Source organism: Pan paniscus, chromosome 12, assembly GCF_029289425.2.
Source record: "Pan paniscus chromosome 12, NHGRI_mPanPan1-v2.0_pri, whole genome shotgun sequence".
NCBI classification, from domain to species: domain Eukaryota; kingdom Metazoa; phylum Chordata; class Mammalia; order Primates; family Hominidae; genus Pan; species Pan paniscus.
The window spans coordinates 78,673,628-78,696,765 of record NC_073261.2 but is presented as its reverse complement, the minus strand read 5'-3'; the positions used below and the strand labels follow the sequence as shown (position 1 = coordinate 78,696,765).

At 45.1% G+C, this 23,138-nt stretch overlaps 1 protein-coding gene across 1 annotated transcript; it reads right to left on the bottom strand.

The window, feature by feature from the left end:
- Positions 1-233: 233 nt before the first annotated feature.
- Positions 234-891, bottom strand: LOC100984926 (large ribosomal subunit protein eL20-like). The gene has a single exon (XM_034953078.3). The coding sequence runs from the start codon at positions 822-824 to the stop codon at positions 294-296; it is 531 nt and encodes a 176-aa protein (XP_034808969.1). The 5' UTR covers positions 825-891; the 3' UTR covers positions 234-293.
- Positions 892-23,138: the final 22,247 nt, after the last annotated feature.

Genomic DNA, 23,138 nt, shown 5'->3' with positions numbered 1-23,138 from the left:
TAAAGTGCTGGAGTTACAAGCATGAGGTATGAGCCACCATGCTCAGCCTGGAGAATTATTTTTAAATAAACATATTACAAAACATAATGATTGGTGAAAAGATAAACAGATGTGAGATAGAAGCTTATAAATTAACTCAGCTGTTTTTAAACAATCTTGCTTGGATTAATCATAAAAATTCCATGAGACATAAACAGCTAGCCATCATCTTAAATTATTTTCTTGCTGATAAATTTTTTTTTCCGGGGCGTTCCCGAGTTTATTTGGGGCACACCCGGGCGAGGGCCCTGCACCTAGAAGAAGGTGTTGGGCCTCTTGGTGGTGAAGCGCGGCTTGTGCTGACGGCACAGGACCCGGTGGGGCAGCGGGAACTTGATCTTGGAGTCGTGCAACTGCTTGACAGCCGGCCGGCGGCACTTGCTGGCCGCGATCTCCTCCACCTTCATGATCTGAATGGAGTGGGCCCGGGCGCGGTGCCGGGCGCCCATGTCTCGGTAGCACTGGGTGACAGCGCCTGCGGTGGTCAGGTCCCGGTATTCCCTGTACATGTTGTGGGTGCCGCTCCGGGAGTCATAGCGCAGCCAGATCCCGAAGTTCTTCACCCGCAGGGGGAACTTCTCAAACACCTGCCCACAGTAGACAATCTCCCCTGAAGACTTCTTCATCTTCTTTAACTGAGATACGAAGTACCAGAAGCGGGACTTGGCGACGACATGATTAGGCGCAAAGATTCGCATGCGGTAGAGGGGCGGTGTGTGGCATTTGGGGGTGGGCAGGCAGCGACCCACTACTTTGTACTCTCGTAGTGTGCCCGAGGCCTTCATGGCGTGCTCTCCGCGTTCGCCGCCACCCGCAAAAGGAGACTTGCTGATAAATTTTGTAACATAAAAACAACAGGAACGGCTGGGCGCGGTGGCTCACGCTTATAATCCCAGCACTTCAGGAGGCTGAGGCGGGTGTATCACCTGAGGTCAAGAGTTTGAGACCAGCCTGGCCAACATGATAAAACCCCGTCTCTGCTAAAAATATAAAAATTAGACAGGCGTGGTGGCTCGTGCCTGTAATCCCAGCTACTCAGGAGACTGAGGCAGGAGAATTGTTTGAACCTGGGAGACGGAGGTTGCGGTGAGCTGAGATCGCACCACTGCACTCCAGCCTGGGCAACAAAAGTGAAACTTTGTCTCAAAAAAAAAAAAAAAAAAAGAAAAGAAAAAAAGAAAAGATGTGATTGACAAAAAAAAAAAAATTTGGTTATTTCTGTGACGTACAAAAATTTAACATAATAATCATTATAATTGATAACATTTACTAAGACATATCAGAATTTTAGGAATCTCACACAATTTTGGAACACATATTAACACCACATTTATACAAATAGAACTCAGAGAAAGTTAAACACCATTTCTTACTTGACAATGCTTCCTGTGTGATATTTACATACAAAATAAACTTAGTGTGTCTCTCTTGAACTTCCAGCGGCTCTTTTTGGAACTTGAAATTTAATTTTAGGAAGTTTGTTAAATATGAAAGGTTTAAAACATTTTATCAAAATAGGATCACAGGTCACTGTAAAATAATAATCATTCATTGAGCCAAAGTGATAATTCAAAGATTTCAAAAAGCAAAAACTTTACTCTTTGATAGAGACTCATTTCCCCCAACAAACAAAAGACCTAATAAAGACAGCATGAGGCAAACAAAGTCTGTCTCTCCCTCTCCCCTCATTTTTTTCAGTATACTTAAAAGTAAACAAAAATCTATTATTACCCCTTATTAATACTAGATGAAAATCTTATTCAAAATTCTACCTTTGCATCAGTGTATTATTAATGGCAAAGCTAATTTTAACAAAACCTTATAAACAAATTCACCCAAATTCAATCAGTTTGACCATACACAATAAGAGTTCCATAAACCTTTTAGAACCTCTTATAATTTTTTTCATTCTCTTTCTTTTAGCTTTTTATATGCATTCCATTTTATCTATCATTCCTTTTATTTCTTAAATTTCTTTTTATTTATGTATTTATTTATGTATTGAGACTGAGTCTCTCTCTCTGTGTCACTCAGACTGGAGTGCAGTGGTGCAATCTCAGCTCACTGCTGCCTCAGCCTTCTGGGCTCAGGTGATCCTCCCATCTCAGCCTCCTGAGTAGCTGGGACTATAGGCATGTGGCACCATGCCTGGCTCATTTTCTGTAGAGAGGGGGTTTTGTCATGTTGCCCATGGCTGGATATCTGTTTTGTTTTTTTTTTTCTTGGTTTTTTTTTTTTTTTTTTTTTTGAGATGGAGTCTTGCTCTGTCGCCCAGGCTGGAGTACAGTGGTGTGATCTCAGCTCGCTGCAACCTCTGCCTCCCGGGTTCAATTGATTCTCCTGCCTCAGCCTCCCTAGCAGCTGGGATTACAGGTGCCCACCACCAAGCCCAGCTAATTTGTGTATTTTTAGTAGAGATGGGGTTTTGCCATATTGGCTGGGCTGGTCTCGAAATCTTTATCTCAGTTAATCCACCAACCTCAGCCTCCCAAAGTGCTGGGATTACAGGCGTGAGCCACCACACCTGACCCTAATTTTTTTATCTTTTTGAGACAGGGTCTCACTCTGTTGCCCAGGCTGAGTGCAGTGATGTGATCACAGTTCACTGCAGCCTTGACCTCCCAGATTCAACTGATCCTCCCACCTCAGCCTTCCAAGTAGCTGGGACTACAGGCATGCACCACCAAGCCCAGCTAAAAATATGTATTATTTAATTTGTCTCAGCAAAACTCTAAGGGTATAGAGTTACCAAAAAGATTTTAGAAACTTTTTTTTAACTCTTTCTTTCTCTCTCTGTATAGGAGACAGGGGTCTCACTTTGCTGCCTAAGCTGGACTAAAACTCCTGGAATCAAATGATCCTCCCACCTCAGCCTCCTGAGTAGCTGAAACTACAGGCGTATGCCACCACGCTTGCCTCTGAGAAACCTTTTTAAGAAAACACATTATAAAACGTTAACTATTATTAAAAGTTCATTGTAGGCCAGGCAAGGTGGTTCATGCCTATAATCCCAACACATTGGGAAGCTAAGGCAGGAGGATTGCTTGAGCCCCGGAGGTTGAGGCTGCAGTAAGGTATGTTCATACCACTGCACTCCAGCCTGGGCAACAAAGCAAGACCTTGTCTCAAAAAAAGAAAGTCCATTTGTAAACTTTTATCTCATTGACATTTATTTATTCTTAACAATTGTGTTTGAAAAATTGTATGAGACATGAAACAAATCTAGTCATTATCTCAAGTTAAATTTTTTATTAACTATTTTTATATGTTAGGCAAGTATCAAAAAAGCAAGAACTTTGAAGTTAAATACATGTATAGTTTGCTGATAACTCAAAAGACATAGTTCTTTTTTTTATTAAACCAACAATATTAAACTAGTCCTTGGCCAGGCGCAGTGGCTCATGCCTGTAATCCCAACACTTTGGAAGGCTGAGGCGGATGGATCACTTGAGGTTAGGAATTTGAGACCAGCCTGGCCAACATGGTGAAACCCTGTCTCTACTAAAAATACAAAAAATTAGCTGGGCGTGGCGGTGCACCCCTGTAATCCCAGCTACTCTGGAGGCTGAGGCAGGAGAATTCCTTGAACCCAGGAGGTGAAGGTTGCAGTGAGCACTGCACTCCAGTCTGGGTGACAGAGCAAGACTTGGTCTAAAAAAAAAATTAAATATAAATCAAAAGACTGCTAAAGTCACATTAACTTGTGTCTTGTGAAAGGGTCATATATGCAAAGTGACCCTGATAAGCAGAAGGAGCCAGGAAACTGAAGAAGAAGGGAGACAAGTCCAGCTTGTCATCATAGAGGTGATTTTATTGGGGAACTTACAGACAGAAGCGTGGTCTTGGGCAACCACAAGACAGATCGACCAGGAGTGGTGGCTCACACCTGTAATTCCAGAACTTTGGGAGGCCAAGATGGGTGGATCACTTGAGCCCAGGAGTCCAAACCTGGGCAACAGAGCGAGACTCCACATCAAAAAAAAAAAAAGAGGGAAGAGGGCCAACAGAGCATTTGCAGTTTTTAGGGCCCAGTAATAATATATGAAAGGCAGGCACAACGGGAAAACAGAACATCTAGATCTTTAAAAATCAATTCCGGACGGGCGTGGTGGCTCACGCCTGTAATCCCACACTTTGGGAGGCCGAGGTGGGTGGATCACGAGGTCAGGAGTTCGAGACCAGCCTGGCCAAGATGGTGAAACCCTGTCTCTACTAACAATACAACAATTAGTCGGGCGCGGTGGCAGGAGCCTGTAATCCTAGCTACTCGGGAGGCTGAGGCAGGAGAATCGCTTAAACCCAGGGGGCGGTGGTTGCAGTGAGCTGACATCTCCCCACTGCACTCCAGCCTGGGCAACAGAGTGATACTCTGTCTCAAAAAAAAAAAAGAAAGAAAAAAAGAATCAAAGATTCCACTTTTACACTGAAACCCAAGACCCTAAAAAGAGGAAAATACCACAGAAGGAGGCTGCACAACACTTCCACAGTGCACCTCACTACAAAGATATTCCCCCGAAGCTGGTGGGTGACCCACTGCCAATCAGCCCACTTTGTGACCAGCCCACCTCCCATGGGAATCTTGTCCGTTGGTGGTGAGTGCTCTTACAGCCTCTAAGTGTTCAAAGCATGCCTTTCTTAAGTAAACGTGCAAAGAAGAAAGTAGCCCCTGCAGTAATAACCATTCATTGAAACTGTTATCGGCCACCTCTAAAACTGCAGCTTTCATCAGCAACTAGCCAGCCATCACACACACAAAGGTCAAGTTCTTTCTCACACTACAGCTTACTCCCTGGTACCCTCAAAAGCCAAGGAGAGAGGGGGCCCAGAAGAGGGTTGCCCTTTTCACACTTGAATGCAAAGGGTTTTATAAGAAACCTATGAGGGCTAGGCATCTCATTTGCATAAGATGTGAATTTCTGGTAGCTCCACCCCATCCTCCTAATGTGCACCTGGGCCCTTAGCTTGAGTTACTCCAGATTGCTTTATTCCCCTTACTGCGCATGTGTCGGGGGACGGAATTTTCCATTGCAGGCATGTCTGCAAGGGCAACTCACCTGTGTAGCCTTTCTTATCTATGCGGCATTGGGCATGCCTTAGGGAAGCCCCTCTGTATGAGTTCCCTTATCTGTGCCTGCAGCATGCAGCATGATTTTTTTTTTTTTTTTTTTTTTGAGACGGAGTCTCACTCTGTCGCCCAGGCTGGAGTGCAGTGGCGTGGTCTCGGCTCACCGCAAACTCCGCCTCCTGGGTTCACACCATTCTCCTGCCTCAATCTCCCAAGTAGCTGGGACTACAGGCACCCACCACCACGCCCAGCTAATTTTTTTTTTTTTTATTTTATTTTTATTTTTTAGTAGAGATGGGGTTTCGCCATGTTAGCCAGGATGGTCTGGATCTCCTGACCTCGTGATCCGCCCGCCTGTGCCTCCCAAAGTGTTGGGATTACAGGCGTGAGCCTCTGCGCCCAGCCTCCAGCATGATTTTTTTAGGCCGTTCTTTTGTTTGAAAGAATTCAACTAAGGATCCACTCTGCCTGCCTGACCGGTTTCTTCCTTTCTTCTCTCTCATCGGGTCCCAAGTTCCCATGACTGCAGCTTCCAGAAGAGCAGAGCTTTGGTATCCTACTCACAGCGCCAAAACTGCAGGGGCCAAGGTAAAACTTGCCCTTTACCCTCTGAAGGTTTGCTGAAAAATCAACTAACAATAGCAGATTAATTGGAGAAAAGGAATACAAATTTATTAACGTGCATATGGGAGAGAACCACAGAGTGACTATCCCTACCATGCAATGGGGTTCTGAAGCTTGTATGTCATCTTGAGGTTCCAGAAAGAATGGGGGCTTTGGTTGTGGCAAAACAGGTTCTGGGAGGGGGAGGAGGCCTGACTAGCAAAGGTGGTCTTGTTATGCAGATGAAACCTCACAGGTAGCAGTCCTCAGAATAGATGATAAATGTTTCTTTTGAAACGACCTTTGCAAAAATTCTAACAGTGAGAAGATTATGACAGTGAAAGAGATCTGACCTAACCAACCCCATCTTGCCTCTAACCTTCAAACTGCCCTTAATCATTCCTGGACTTAGACCAACCTAACTTTGGGAGACATTTAGTTTATAGTTTAAATGATAATAACCCTTACCCAAAACTAAATCACCTTTGTAAAGCTAATGAGAGACTACCAGGTTAGGAGGATGTGAGCAGGCTGAATTCTAAGGTGTAAACATAAACAATTACCAGCCATTATGCTGGAGGTCATAAGATTTGCAACTCTCCCAGTTACTCCTGCAGATAACATCACTATTACTTTTAATCTCAAAAACTGCAATTATTTTTGCACCAACCTAATAGAACCTAAGATTGGTCTTTTGTTGTTGTTTTGTTTTTGAGACAGAGTTTCGCTCATGTTGCCCAGGCTGGAGTGCAATGGTGCGATCTCGGCTCACCACAACCTCCGCCTTCCAGGTTCAAGTCATTTTCCTGCCTCAGCCTCCCAAGTAGCTGGGATTACAGGCATGTGCCACCATGCCCGGCTAATTTTGTATTTTTAGTAGGCTAATACTAATTTTAGTATTTTGGTCAGGCTGGTCTCGAATTCCTGACCTCAGGTGATCCGCCCACCTTGGCCTCCCAAAGTACTGGGATTACAGGCATGGGCCACTGCGCACAGCCAAGATTGGTCTTTTGAGATATCTTTTCAGGTTTTTGCATTTCTGACTAACGATGAACCAATGGCTCCACTGAGACCTGCTGATCTCTGCCACCTGGTCATGTGGCCCCACCCAGAAATAGGCTGCCTGGCCTGCCAAACTATCCTTAAAAACCCTAACCTCTGAATTTTTCAGGGAGATTGATTTGAGTAATAATTCAGTCTTCCACGTGGCGTGGCCAGCCTTGTATCTATTAAACTCTTTCTTTATTGCAATGCTGTGGTCTCAGTGAATTGGTTTTGCCTGTGCAGTGGGCAGGACGAACCCATCAGGTGGTTACACTTTCAGACTTTTAAAGGTGTCAGACTGAAACTGTTGTACTTGAGCGAGTTAGAGAAAACGCCACACTTTCAGACGAATTAAGAGTCTGTTTATTTAGCCAGCGGCCAAGAGACGGCTAACGCTCAAAGTTCTCTAGACCCCAAAGAAGGAGCTAAATTTTCTTTTATACTTTGGTTTAGAAGGGGAGGGGGGTCTAGTTAAAACAATTTTACAGAAGTAAAGTAGGCAAAAAAGTTAAAAGGATAAATGGTTACAGGAAAGTAAACAGTTCCAGGTGCAGGGGCTTTAAGACTATTACAAGGTGATAGACGCGGGGCTTCGGGCGTTATTAATGGGACGAATTCCTGGGAACTGCGGATATAGCTCACCACAGTATCTTATCAGTTAATTCCATTCTTGGATGTGCTGGGAGTCAGCTTGCACAAGTTAAGTCCTTGAGGAAGGGGCTGCCAGTGGAAGAGCCAAGATGGAGTCTGTCTGGCTCTCTTAGCTAAGGGAGAGTCAATTCAGGTGGAAACAAGGCTAGGTGATTAAAGGAAAGGGAGAGTCTAAAAACAGGGTTAGTAAAAACAAGGTTAGGCATTACAAAACTGCCTTTGCAAAAATCATAACTGAGGAAATTATGACAGTGAAAAAGATCAGACCTCACTGATTCCACATTGCTTCTAGCCTCTAAGCTGTCTGTTCATTCCTGGGTGTAGGCTGAGCTAGTCTTGGGAAGGAATTTAGTTTATAGTTTAAACTCTGAACCAACAAAATTGACAATAGCCCTTTCTGGAAAAAAACCCTTGCTTGCGTGGAGACCAGTCTGTCTTTGTAGGACTAACTTTCATGCGCGTCCGTGTGAAGAGACCACTAAACAGGCTTTGTGTGAGCAATAATGCTTTTAATTACCTGGGTGCAGGCGGGCTGAGTCCGAAAAGACAGCGAAGGGAGATGGGGTGGGGCCGTTTTATAGGATTTGGGTAGGTAAAGGAAAAAGGGGGGTTGTTCTCTGGCGGGCTGGAGTGGGGGTCACAAGGTACTCAGTGGGGGAGCTTTTGAGCCAGGATGAGCCAGGAGAAGGAATTTCACAAGACAATGTCATCAGTTAAGGCAGGAGCAGGCCATTTTCACTTCTTTTGTGGTGGAATGTCATCAGTTAAGGCAGGAACTGGCCATCTGGATGTGTACGTGCAGGTCACAGGGGATATGATGGCTTAGCTTGGGCTCAGAGGCCTGACACTAACAAATTAGCCACAAGATTAGAAATTATGATTTAGGAGCCATGCAGTCTCTGGCTGGAAGAGTCTGAACCTCCCCAAATTGCTTCTGGGAATAAGATCACTGTTGCAAAACCTAAGATCAGTGTTTGAGATATTTTGCAGACCCTGCATTCCAATGCAGCAGATGACACCACCCAGACTGCTAATCTGGCTCAACCAGTCCTGTGATCCCATCCAGGAACAGAAGTCAGCAAGAACTCACTTCAACCCCCTGTAATTTTATCTTCAATCTGACCAATCAACACTCCCTACTTCCTGAGCCCATACCTGCCAAATAATCCTTAAAAACGCTGATCCCTGAATGCTCAGGGAGACTGATTTGAGTAATAATAAAACTCCAGTCTCCCACACAGACGGCTGTGCATGAATTACTCTTTCGCCATTGCAATTCCGCTGTCTTGATAAATTCGCTCTGTCTAGGCAGTGAACAAGGTGAAACCACTGGGTGGTTACAAGACTCTCAGTTAATCTTTCCTAGATTCAGAGAAGGGAAGGCTTTAGAGGAAAGAGAAAATGCAGAGAAAAATGGCTGCATTAACGCAGATTTTCTCTACAGATGCAAATCTTCCGCACAAAAGACAGCTTTGCAGGGCTACTTCTGTTTGCAGGCCCTCTGAACAGCCATCTCAAAACATGTCAAAGAAGTATATCTTGGGGTGAGATATTTTAATTTCCTTCCTATACATGGGAAATAGCCCGGAGAAAATGGGTAACTCTCCAAGAGGTAGCTTAGAATTCAGGCTTATATTGCATCTTCAGCTAAAAATCAAAGGAAAAAAGTATGGGGGATGCTGGTTATAAGGATATGACCAGGAAAAGCATGGTAAACAAAATTAAAGTTTATCATGCAGATTTAATTTGGTGCCTTCTCCATTGAAAAGAGTTTCCTATGATTTAGTTACCCTTCTCTTCCTGGTGCAGAGAGGGAGACACCCTTACAAATGGAGATTTTCTTTATAGATGTAAATTTCCCTTACAAAAGGGTAACTTCTACTCTGTTTTTAGAGCTTCTCCTGTGTCTGCTGTTTCTCAAAATAATCAGCTCAAAATAGCCTTTATGCCAAAGAGGCATATTTTGGGGTGGCACATTCTGGTCTCCTACACTACCCATTTAAATATTGTCCTTTACCTCCCATTATAGCCTTCATTTTTTGTATTAAATATATTTACTTTTATGGAGATAGTAGATGGTATAAATTTTCTGTTTTTACTTGACAGAATAAACCTTGCCAACCTTACTGAGAAAGTATACTTCTCAAAAAGTTAAAAAAACATGAATCTCACGCAAATAAAAAAATGAGCACATGTCACATGTTTAGTTAACTCATTAATGAAGGAACCAGCAAAATGGTAAGGCTAGTTCAAAGAGAATTAAAGAGAGTGAAGCCTTTATAGCGGCTAAAAGAAAGAATGTTTGCAAAAGTTTGCCAATTTAGATACAAAACTGGATAATTTTTTTTCTTTTTGAAACTGAGTCTCACTCTGTCACCCAGGCTGGAGTGCAGTGGTGCAATCTCGGCTCACTGCAAACTCTGCCTCCTGGGTTCAAGCGATTCTCCTGCATCAACCTCCCAAGTAGCTGAGATTACAAGCACCCACTACCATGCCCAGCTGATTTTTGTATTTTTAGTAGAGATGGGTTTTCACCATGTTTGCTAGGCTGGTCTCAAACTACCAATCTCAGGTGATCCACCGCCCCCTCTGCCTCCCAAAGTGCTGGGATTATAGGCGTGAGACACTGTGCCAGTGAAAACTGGTTTATAGTCTACATTAACTGTCACCTTTGGGATTGTCTTCTCTAAAGGACAGAAATAATCAGCATCTGTATAGGACAAAATTAATTTAAATTCCTACTCGTTTTCTACCAGCTAGTCTTCTAGTTAAATACTGTACTCAATAGATTAGCAATTCAAACGAAGGCACATACCCCTAGCCGATCAGACAATCCTTGGGTATGTTTACTAGACAAAGCCCAGTAGCACCCTGAGAAGAAAGGTAGTAATCCCTTTTCCCTATTTCCAAGTTTTGGAAATCTTTCCTTAATGTGCTTTTGGTCACCTAATGGTATTGAGTTTTCTTTGTATCTTTCTTTGTTTGTTTTGTTTAATTTTTAAATTTTACTGATCCACCCCAAAACTTTAGAACTATTCACTCTAGGAAATGTTTTACATAAAATTTTATTGAAGAAAAATAAAAGTAGCTGGGCATGGTGGTACATACCTGTAATCCTAGTTATTTGGGAAGCTGAGGCAGGAGGATAACTTGAGCCCAGGCGTTTGAGACCAGACTGAACAATAGAGGGACCATGCCTAAAAAAAAAAAAAAAAAAAAAAGGGAGAGGGAAGAAACATCAAATAAAAATGTTTACAAGAGGCATTTTCTTTTTTTTCCTTTTTTTGAGACCCGGTCTCACTCTGTCACCCAGGCTGGAGTGCAGTGGCGTGACGCCGGCTCACTGCAACCTCCGCTTTCTGGGTTCCATGCCCGGCTAATTTTTTTGTATTTGTTTTTTTAGTAGAGATAGGGTTTCACCATGTTGGCCAGGCCAGTCTTGAACTCCTGGCCTCAAGTGATCCACCCACCTCAGCCTCCCAGATTGCTGGAATTACAGGCATGAGCCACCATGCCTGGCCTTCAGGAGGCATTTTCTACTCATTCAATATGAAAAATAGCTTTATTGTATCTCTTGGAAACAGTATATGTTCTCACAACTTTTATAACCTCCCTTTTAGAGTAGAGAAATATTAACGGCAAAATTAACTCTCTTTTTAATCGCTGAACCTATTTAAGAAGGACTTTCTAGGCCGGGCGCGGTGGCTCACGCCTGTAATCCCAGCACTCTGGGAGGCCGAGGCAGGCGGATCATGAGGTCAGGAGATCGAGACCGTCCTGGCTAACATGGTGAAACCCCGTCTCTACTAAAAATACAAAAAATTAGCCTGGCGTGGTGGTGGGCGTCTATAGGCCCAGCTATTCTGGAGGCTGAGGCAGGAGAATGGCATTAACCCAGGAGGCAGAGCTTGCAGTGAGCCGAGATGGCACCACTGCACTCCAGCCTGGGCGACAGAGCGATACTCCGTCTCAAAAAAAAAAAAAAAAAATACTTTCTAGTCTTCTTCCTGGATTGAGATCTCCAGGCCCCAGTTTATCCTGCTAAGGCAGCTCATACTGACTTAGACACTGACTTAAGGGATTTACTGGCAAAACCTCAAAAGAAATGGGGCCCCAGAGGGTCATGATGGGGTAATATTTGGGGGCCAGTGGGAGAAGGGCCCAGAAAAGAAGGCAGGGTTTGGGGCATTGTAATTCTGCAGAGACCCATGCCAAAAGTCCAAGAGTGCTCAGGTGAGATCCTAAAGATAGTAGGGGTAAACTTAACTTTTGAAAACATGGAGCTTTCAAAGCAGCCAATTGGGCTTAGAGAATTTAAAAGGAAAGCATTTCCCTTAAGGACCTAGTCCTTTCTAGATAACTGAGGGTAGGGGATAAAATGTCACAGGAGTCCGTCCTCTGCCTCCAAGTCATTATGGGTCCAAGTGGCTGTTGTGCTAATGGCACAGTCTACCAAATAAATGTTTTTTCCCTCGTGAATGGCATATATGCCTTCTGAAAATAATGCTTCTATCCATAAGAGTGGCTAATGGTGGGGATTTTAGATACTACATCAAACCAGTGGTACTGATATTACTGGGTGGTATAGTGGGTGGCCTATCACTACCAGTTCCTATTGTAGCAGACCAAAATGCCACCCCAAAACATGACTGTAGGAGACCAGAATATGCCACCCCAAAATGCGTCTCTTTGACATAAGGACTATTTAGAGCTGATATTTTTGAGAAACAGCAGACACAGGAAAAGGTCTGAAAACAGTAAAAATTGCTCTTTTGTAAGGGAAATTTACATCTATAAAGGAAATCTCCATTTATAATGCTGTCTCCTCTCTGTACCAGGAAGAGAAAGATGACTAAATCACAGGAAATTCTTATTGTAACTGAGGAGCTTAGTGGCTTAGCCTCAAACTTTTTTTTCGGCTGGGCGCAGAGGCTCACACCTGTAATCCCAGCACTTTGGGAGGCTGAGGCGGGTGGGTCACCTGATGTCAGGAGTTTGAGACCAGTCTGGCCAACATGGTGAAACCCCATCTCTACTAAAAATACAAAAATTAGCTAGGCGTGGTTGTGGGCGCCTGTAGTGCCAGCTACTTCTCCAGCTACTGAGGCAGGAGAATCGCTTGAACCCAAGAGGTGGAGGTTGCAATGAGCCGAGCATGCCACTGCACTCCAGCCTGGGCAACAGAGTGAGACTCCACATCAGGAAAAAAAAAAAAAAGTTTTTGTCAAAGATAAACATCAAAACATTCCTCAAAATCAAACTGTGTCTTAAAAAAAAAAAAAAAAAGACAACTTTTTTTCTTTAAAACTTTTTTTCCAGTCAGGCGCAGTGGCTTATGCCTGTAATCTCAGCACTTTGGGAGGCCGAGGTGGGCAGATCACTTGAGGTCAGGAGTTCAAGACCAGCCTGGCCAACATGGTGAAACCTGTCTCTACTAAAAATACAAAAACTAGCCAGGCTTGGTGGTGCACGCCTGTAATCCCAGCTACTCGGGAGGCTGAGGCAGGAGAATCACTTGAAACCAGGAGACGAAGTTTGCAGCAAGCCAAGATGGTGCCACTGCACTCCAGCCTGGGCAACAGAGCGAGACTCTGTCTCAAAAAAATAAATAAGAAATAAAACATTTTTTCCTTTTTCCATTTGCTCCTCTCCCTGCCCTACCCAGTTTCAAGATGTAGTTCTAGGATAAACTTTACAGCCTCGGAATGTTCCACACTCACTTATCTGGTCATATATTTCCTTAAACGCTTCAGGGGTCAGATCTTGATATGGACCTGACACCTCCAGAAGTCTCACTCTAACAAAAGATGACTTCAAGGCTGGAACCTATTCCTGGCTACTAGATTGACTGTGATGAATTTATAACCTGGTAGGACCCACAATGGCACCAGCCCCTTCTCCAGAGGGAACAATAGTTCAAGATGAGCCATGGGAGCAAATCACACAGCATGGCAGCTCCCAGTCCTCCTGCCTCTTCTGCATTCCAGACCTGCTCTTTAAAAACCTGGGCATTCCCTCCACAAATTGAAGAGTGGAATTTTTTTTCACCTGCTCTTCCTCTTGCTGGCACAGATCATAAAGTCTTGCTCTCTTTCTATCACATCTCATTATTATTTTGGCTTCTTTCTACAAGCAAGGAGCAGCAGACCCTTTTACATTACCATTAGTGAAGGCACTGAGTTAAATCTACACATCAAATCTTACTCTTGCCTGTAATCCCAGCACTTTGGAAAGCCAAGGCGGGTGGATCACCTGAGGTCAGGAGTTCGAGACCAGCCTGGCCAATGTGGTAAAACCCATCTCTACTAAAAATACAAAAAATTGGCCAGGTGTGGTGGTGGCGGCCTGTAATCCCAGCTACTCGAGAGGCTGAGGCAGGAGAATAGCTTGAACCCGGGAGGCGGAGGTTGCAGTGACCCGAGATCATACCACTGCACTGTAGCCTGGGCAACAAGAGCAAAACTCTGTCTCAAAAAAAAACTAAATCTTACTCTTGTTTACCATACTTTTCCTGGTCATCTTCCCATAACCAGTCATCAACAGATGATAGTACTTAAGCTTGAATTCTAAATCACCTCTTAGAGATTTCATCATTTTTCTGGGTGTCTCCCATGTGTACATGATATGTACATGTTAATAAACTTCTGTTTGTTTTTCTCTTATTAGTCTGTCTTTTGTTACAGGAGGCTCCAGCTAAAAACTTGGAAAGGGTAGAGGAAATATTTTTGTCCTACATTATGCTGACCAGTAAGATAGCCACTCACCACATGTGGCTGTTGAGTGCTTGGAACGTGGCCAGTACAAAATATACAAAGTGTAAAATACACATCAGATTTCAAAGCCTTACTGTGAAAAAAAAGTAAAATATCTCATCAATAACTTTATATTGATCATATGTTAAAATGACATTTTGGATATACTGAGCTAAATATTACTATTATTATTTTTTTTTTTTTTTTTTGAGACGGAGTTTTACTCTGTCTCCCAGGCTGGAGTGCAATGGTGCAATCTCGGCTCACTGCAACCTCTGCCTCCTGGGTTCAAGTGATTCTCCTGCCTCAGCCTTCCAAGTAGCTGGGATTACAGGCACCTGCCACTTTGCCCAGGTAATTTTTTTTTTGTACTTTTTAGTAGAGACAGGGTTTCACCGTGTTGGCTAGGCTGGTCTCGAACACATGACCTCAGGTGATCCACCCACCTTGGCCTCCCAGAATGCTAGGATTCCAGGCATGAGCCATCAGGCCCAGCCAATATATTATTAAAAATAATTTCTTGCTGGGCATGTTGGCTTATGCCTGTAATCCCAGCATTTTGGGAGACTGAGGTGGGCAAATCACCTGAGGTCAGGAGTTTGAGACCAGCCTGGCCAACATAGTGAAACCCTGAATCTACTAAAAATACAAAAAATTAGCTGGGTTTGGTGGTACGTGCCTGTAATCCCAGCTACTTGGGAGGCTAAGGCAGGAGAATTGCTTGAACCTGGGAGACAGAGGTTGCAGTGGGCCGAGATAGCGCCACTGCACTCCAGCCTTAGCAACAAGAGCACAACTCCATCTCAAAATAATAATAATAATTTCTTGGCTCCAAGTCTCGGCTCACACACCACCTGACACTGTCAGATCCTCAGGCCATGGCCAACACTGACAGCATCATTATCAATCCGAGTGCTGTTCAGCACAGCCTGGTGGGTGAAATCATCAAATACTCTGAGCAGAAGGGATTCTACCTGGTGACCATGAAGTTCCTTCGGGCCTCTGAGAAACCCCTGAAGTAGCACTACACTAACCTGAAAGACCACCCATTCTTCCCGGACCTTTCTGAGCACAAGGTCCATTTTGTGGATGGACTGTCTTTCCCCCTTAGGTCTGAGTGCTCAAGCAGATCGTGGTGTATTCATTAGTGTATCCCAGTGCCTGGCACATATTAGGTGCTCAATATAAGTGAAGTACATGAACTCAGGGCAGGTTGTGGCCATGGTCCTGGAGGGGCCGAATGTGGCAAAGACAGGGCAAAGGATGCTTGGGGAGACCAATTCATTGGGCTCTATGCTAGAGACTATTATTTGCAGGGACTTCTACGCTAAAATAGGCGGGAACGTCATTGGTGGCAGTGATTCATTACAAAGTGCTGGAAAAGAAATGGCTTAAAGAAGAACTGGTTGACTACAGGTCTTGTGCCTATGACTAGATCTATGAATAAAAGGAGGTCAAAGCAGCAGTCTGCTTCGACGCCGTTCCTGTGTCCCTAGACACAGCTCTTCATCCCATTGACTTGGAGGCAATAGGATGAATCCTTCTTTACTAATAAAGCCTTTGGAAACTGGAGGCAAAACTTACTTTGTTTCTTTCTACTTTTAAAAATGTGTGTACTGGGAATGTTAAAACGACACAAGTGGCTGGCATTACCTTCCTGTTGGAGAGTGCTGGACCACTCTCATTTGCTGGCTTCCCACAGCTCCTAAGGTGCAGCAACTCCCAAGCCTGTCATTCCTCCCACCTGCCTTGACAGCCTCATCTGGCACTCATTTGTAGGATGGATGTCTGTTGTCCCAGGTAGTGGTTACTCCATTCATCTCCATCCATGCTCTGTGCAATCAGTGATGCGGGAACACACTGTGGAACTGGGGAATCAGGGACTTGGAATTTAGTCCCAACATTGCCACTAACTTGCTATGGGACCAGGCAAGTCCCTTAACCAACCCCCACCCAACCCTGCTGTCTCACCTTCCCCACTTTAATTATATAGCCTGAGTGAGACCAACTCCAATATCCCTTCCTGCTCTAGAGGTTCTGTTTTTCCCAGTTGTTTTTTTTTTTTTTTTTTTTTTTTGACAAGGTCTTGCTCTGTTATCCAGGTTGGAGAGCAGTGGTGCCATCTCAGCTGACTGCAACTTCTGCCTCCTGGGCTCAAGCAATTTTCCTGCCTTAGCCTCCCAAGTAGCTGGGACCACAGGCATGTGCCACCACACTTAGCTAATTTTTGTATTTGTTGTAAAGATGGGGTTTCACCATGTTGCCCAGGCTAGTCTTGAACTCCTGAGCTCAAGCAATGCGCCTACCTCCATGAGCCACCACGCCCAGCCTAGAGGTTCTGTTTCTTTACAGGAGCCTCGGGCCATGTATGTTCTGCTTGGGGATAAAAGGAGAAAAAGGAACTCTTAAAATTATTGTTGGGCCTGGGCTCAGTGGCTCACACCTGTAATCCCAACCCTTTGGAGGCTGAGGTGGGCATATCATCTGAGGTCAGGAGTTCAAGACCAGCCTGGCCAACATGGTGAAATCCGCCTCTACTAAAAATACAAAAATAAGCCAGGCATGGTGGCGGGCACCTGCAATTCCAGCTACTTGGGAGGCTGAAGCACAAGAACCACTTCAACCTGGGAGCCAGGAGTTGCAGTGTGCTGAGATTGCACTGTTGCAGTGAGCCAAGATCATGTCACTGCACCCCAGCCTGGGTGACAGAGCAAGAGACTCTGTCTCAAAAAAAAAAAAAAGTTATTCTTGGCTGGCCACGGTGGCTCATGCTTATAATCCCAGCACTTTGAGGAGCCAAGGTGGGAGGATCACTTGAGCCCAGGAGTTTGAGACAAGCCTGGACAATATAGCAAGACCCCATCTCTACTTTGTATTATATAATTTTTAAAAATAAAAATAATAAAATTATGATTGTTATTTGGCGACCTGTATCCTTTGTCTAGATAAGCAACTGGAGGAGGTACACCAGGCCTGTCTTTTTGACCCTGGGCCCGAATGGTGACTTTTAGCCTTGCTGCATTTCACCCAGGCAAAGTAGGTCCTGCTGCCAGGCTTTTGCCCCCATCAGTCCCTCTCTATCAACATTCATTCAGCCAACTTATATTGAGTGCCTAATATGTGTGAGGCACTGGGATACACTGATGAATACACCACGATCTGCTTGAGCACTCAGACCTGAGGGCCAAAGACAGTCCATCCACAGACAACCGTAATGCAAGGTGTACCTTGTGCTCAGGAAGCTGTTCCTGCTAAGGGGGCTGGGGGTCAGGGAAGGTTTCCTGGGGGAGGGCCACCTGTGCTGTGTTTCGTGGGGTAGGTGGGAGTTAGCCAGCTGAAGAGAAGTGGGAGAGGGAAGGCATTCCAGGCAGTGGGAACAGCTTGAGCAAAGACACAGAAGCAAGGCACAGCTTGGTGTGGGCCGGAATTCTAAGTCCTCTAGTGTTGTTGGAGCTTAAAATTCAGTGGTAGGAGAGGAAGCTGGAGAGGTGGGCAGGAGGCTCTGCTTCAGGGCAGCACTTAGAATTCCTGAGGACATCCAGGCCCACTGCCTGGTTCATTTTCCCTGCCTCTTGCCTTCTTTTTTCCTGGTTTAGGAAAGATACAAAATTCTTGTGTGCAGCCTCTTTTGGACTCCAGCTCTTGTTCTCTCGCTGAATCCCACCGCCACCCCTTCAAGTCATCGGCTGTGATTCACCTGTGGGTTTCTGAAGGCTAGAAGCTTCCACAATGAGCCAGGAAACAAGTTCTGATTGGCTGGGAACAGACCTCTGCTCCAAGATTCAGGGCTGGCAGTATTCCTTCTGTTCTGGTGGCTCGATCTTCATTGCTTTCCTCTGGACTTGTAAGTTATTCCAACAAACCCCAGCTGCTCTGCAGTGAAATGTTCCAAATAATTAATATTTCTGCAGGAATTACCTTGTAAAAGATATGTGCTTTTAAGTATTTGGTTATTGTGCAAATGTTTTTGACTACCTTTTGTGGCCAATTTTCTCCTTCAGCGGGCTCATGTATAATTTTAGATAAAAGTACAAGGAAATTATGATTCCATAATCATAAGTCTACTTTCAGCAATACATGTATCTTCAGAGAATCTCAGCCTCCCTGCAGCATCCTCCTGGTGCACAGAAAAACTGCTGAATTCTGGCAAGATACTCAAAGGATTCTGACGGGTGACCATCTCAAGCCGGAGATATGCCTAACCAACTGGAAAAGCAGAGACAGCCATGGACAGATCTGCTGACACTAAAGTTTATAGACAGCTGAGGTGCAACCCGTATAATCACCCAGATGTTATTAGGCCATGATCATTCTGTAGTAAGCTACCTCCCTTCTGTGTTTCCTCTCACCTGACAGCCTATTGTGGGCACTTTCAAGGCCCCACTGTGTCCAAATCACACCACCACCAAAGCTCACAGAAACACGCTGGTAGATTTCTCCTCTTTGGTGGTTTCCCATGACCAGCCAAGGGAAATACCCAACAATCATTCTCAGTGTGCACAGATTTACCTTCAGCTTTTTTGGTTATATTGTCATTATTACTTTCTTTGTCCAGTGGGAGAGTTAAGGGGCCTGCTATGGACTGAACTCTGTCCCCCTCAAATTCATATGTTGAAGCCCCAACCTTCAACATGACTATATTTGAAAACAGTCCCTTTATGGAGGTAAAGTTAAATGAGATCATAAGAGTGGGGCCCTTGTTCGATAGAATTGGTGTCCTTACAAGAAGAGGAAGAGGCTGAGTGCAGTGGCTCAAGCCTATAATCCCAGCACTTTGGGAAGCTGAGGCAGGAGGTATGCTTGGGCCCAGGAGTTCAAGACCAGCTTGGGCAACATAACAAGACCCTATCTCTACAGAAAAAAATTAAAAATTAACCAGGTGTGATGGCATGTGCTTGTGGTACCAGCTACTCAGGAGGCTGAGATGGGTGGATGGCTTGAGCATGGGAGGTCAAGGTTGCAGTGAGCTGTGATAGCACTGCACTCCAGCCTGGGTAACAGAGCAAGACCCTGTCCCTCCCCACACCGCCCCAACTCCCCGCAAAAAGGAAGAGATACCAGAGTGCACTCTCTCGATCTCTCTCTCTCTCTTCCACGTGAGGACACAGAAGAAAAAAAAAAAAGCCCATCTGCAAGGCAGGAAGACAGCCTTCAACAGCAACGAAATCAGTCAGCACCTTGGTTTGGACTGCTCAGTCTCCAGAACGAGGGAAAATAAATTAAAATAAATGTCTGTAGAATTAAGCCACCCAGTCTATGATGTTTCACGACAGCAGCCCAAGCAGATGAATACAGGGCTATTCATTCATTCCCCACTTATTGAGCATCTTCTATGAGGCATTCTGATGGTTAATTTTAGGTGTCAACTTGACTGGGCTGAGGGATGCCCAGATGACTGGTAAAACATTATTTCTGGATGTGTCTGTAGGTATTTCTGTGAAAGATGAGCATTTAATCAGTAGACTAAGTAAAGATCTGTCCTCACTAATGAGATTAGGCATCATCCAATTCATAGGGAGCCTAAATAAAACAAAAAGTTGGCGAAAAAGTGAATTTGCTCTCTTGTCTGGGGCTCAGACATCCATCTTCTCCTGCCCTTGGATAATGGGGCTCCTGGCTCTTGGGACTTACACCAGGCCCAACAGATGAGAAGCCCCATCCTTCCCCACTGTCTTTACATCCCCACACTCCTGGCTAGTGTGCAACACTGTGGCATGGACTACTCTATTCCTTGCTTTAACAATTGAGTTTACTGCAGAGGTGTAAAATATTCATGCTGAGAAAGGCCTGGGAAGCTTCAGTGAATGCTTCCCAGCAGTCTGGCTGTGCCAGAGGCTTGAAGTCAGGGAGAAAATGAACTGCCTCCTCCTCCTTCTGTGAAGCAGTGCTGGGAGAAGGACATAGTTCTCAAGAGAACACAGTGGCCTGAGCATGCTCTGAGCAGAGGTTCCCAAAGGAGGGTTTAGGAAAAAGCCGAGTCGGGACCCTGGGGAGAGACTGTGGCCCCTACTAGAGGGGTCTTCCGAGGCCACATTTCTGTGATGACCTGGAGAATCCAGGAGATCAGTGGGAAGGGAGCTGCCTCCAGAGGGATTCACCTGCCACCTGAACCAGAAGGAGGCAAAGATGAAGCAGTGGGGAGGCCCTTCTTGGCTGGTAAATCCTCTTGGGTCAGGCACTTGTAGGAGCAGCCCTGTGGGATGGAATTGAACTCATTACTTTTACAACATGCCCAGGACAGGGCCGGGTGCTGGAGATACAACCAAGAATAAAATGCAGCACCTGTTCTCCACAGTTAAGTTAAAAGCACAGACTCGAACAGACAAAATACAACTTGGCTTAGTAGTGGAAGAGCACACTGCACCAAACTGGTTGTCCAGCAAGAGGGGACTGAATTAATAATCTGTGATCTCTCTATACCGAGTAATACCAAGAAACTGTTGAAAAAAATAAGGCATTGCTTATTTTATGATCTGAAATGATGCACAAGAAATATGAAGTAGAAAAGCAATGGGAGCTTCCAGGTAGCTGAATTCCTAGAGGGTGGCAAGCCAGAGAGGGCGAGGAAGCTCTGCACCTCTTCCCTCATACGTGCCCTGTGCATTTCATCATCTAAATCTTTAAGGACAAAGCAAAAAAACTGCCTGACTTCTTGGCTGACAATTTGGGCTGGATACTGGTTTCTTCCTATTATAATAATTATTGCTTTATAAATTCAGGTATATAAGGCCAGGCGCGGTGGTTCACACCCATAATCCCAGCACTTTGGGAGGCTGAGGCAGGTGGATCACTTGAGCTCAGGAGTTAGAGACCAGCCTGGCCAACATGGCAAAACCCCATCTCTACAAGAAATACAAAAATTAGCTGGGCATGGTGACACGCACCTGTAGTCCCAGCTACTTGGGAGGGTGAGGTGGGAGAATTGCTTGAGCCCAGGAGGTTGAGGTTGCACTAAGTTGAGATTGTGCCACAGCACTCCAGCCTGGGCAACACAGTGAAACCCTGTCTCAAAAAAAATTCAGGTATATTAAAAAAAACCTAGGCCTGATGTGGTGGCTCACGCATGTAATCCCAGCACTTTGGGAGGCTGAGCCCAAAGGCTGAGCACTTTGGGAGAATAGCTTGAGCCCAGGAGTTCAAGACCAGCCTGGGCAACGTAGTGAAACCCTGTCTCTACAAAAGAAAAAATTTTTTTAATTAGCTGGGCATGGTGGTAAGCACATGTGGTCCCAGTTAGTCAGGAAGCTGAGGTGGGAGGATGGTTTGAGCCCAGGAGGTCAAGGATGTAGTGAGACATGATTGTGCCACTGTACTCCAGCCTAGGTGACAGAGCAAGACCCTATCTCAAAAAATAAATAAATACATATATATATATAAAATAAAAATTTTAAAATGAGAAAATCTAAAAAGCAAAGCATAAAAACAATATACACAACAGTTTCTAGGATGGAAAAGTTCACTGGGTTGCCCAGGTCAAAACTAATCTACAGCAGCCGGGCACGGTGGCTCACACCTGTAATCCCAGCACTTTGGGAGGCCAAGGCGGGCAGATCACAAGGTCAGGAGTTTGAGACCAGCCTTGCCAACATGGTGAAACCCCATCTCTACTAAAAATATAAAAATTAGCTGGGCATGGTGGTGTGTGCCTGTAATCCCAGCTACTGGGGAGGCTGAGGCAGGAGAATGGCTTATACCCAGGAGGTGGGTGAACCAAGATCGTGCCACGGCACTCCAGCCTGGGTGAAAGAGTAAGAATCCATCTCAAAAACAAAACAAAACTAATCTACAATTGGTGGGCAAATAGGAAGCACTTGCCTCCAGGGTGCAGGTGGGCCAAGGTTAGTGGGTGGGAGTACAGAGGGAATCAAGGCATTAGGAACCAACTTAGCAGCAGGACATGTGATGCCTAGGTTGCATGGTATCCATGTTAGGAGGGTCATGGGGAACAACTATTTGGGGTGCAGGTGGGCCAGGGCTAGTAGATGGATACACAGAGGGAATCAGGACACCAGGAGCCCACTGGCTGGCAGGGCAGCCTGAGGCCTAGGATGCATGGCATCCACTTTGGAAGGACTGCAGTGAGGTGGTTACCAGGCTGGAGCCAGCAAGCTCACTGAGGAACTTTGTGCATTGGACACGTGGTTGTCAGTCATGCAACAAGAGCAAACAAACATACGGGCAAAAATGGAAGCACTGGAGGCCAGCAGGGTGGCACACGCCTATAATCTCAGTGACTCGGGAGGCTGAAGCAGGAGGATCACTCAAGGCCAGGAGTTTGAGACCTGCCCAAACAACACAGTGGGATTCTGTCTCTAAAGTAAAAAGTAAAAAAAAGCCGGGCACGGTGGCTCATGCCTATAATCCCAGCACTTTGGGAGGCCGAGGCAGGTGTTCAAGAGGTCAGGAGTTCAAGACCAGCCTGACCAACATGATGAAACCCCATCTCTACTAAAAATACAAAATTAGCCAGATGTGGTGGCACATGCTTGTAATCCCAGCTACTCGGGAGGCTGAAGGCTGAGGCTGGAGACTCGCTGGAACCCGAGAAGCAGAGATTGCAGTGAGTCAAGATCACGCCATTGCATTCCAGCCTGGGCAACAAGAGCAAAACTCCATCTCAAAAAAAAAAAGGTTAAAAAAAATATATAGCCAGGCATAGGGGTGCATGCCTGTAGTCCTAGCTACCAAGGAGGCTGAGGCAGGAGAATCCCTTGAGCCTAGAAGCCTAAGGTTGCAGTAAGCTATGACTGGACGACTGCACTCTAACCTGGGTGACAGAGCAAGACCCTATCTCTAAGTGAAAAAAAAAAAAAAAAAAAAAAAGAAGAAGCACTGGAACCAGGAGAAAGCCAATTTTTCCTACAAAGTCCCTCTAGCCTCCTCTTCTAACAAAAACTAACACTGTTGTCATTGCAAAAGAGAAATGCTTAAAAGATCCAGTTCATTATCATAGAGGCAGATTATGAAAGGTTGATTTAGCACTT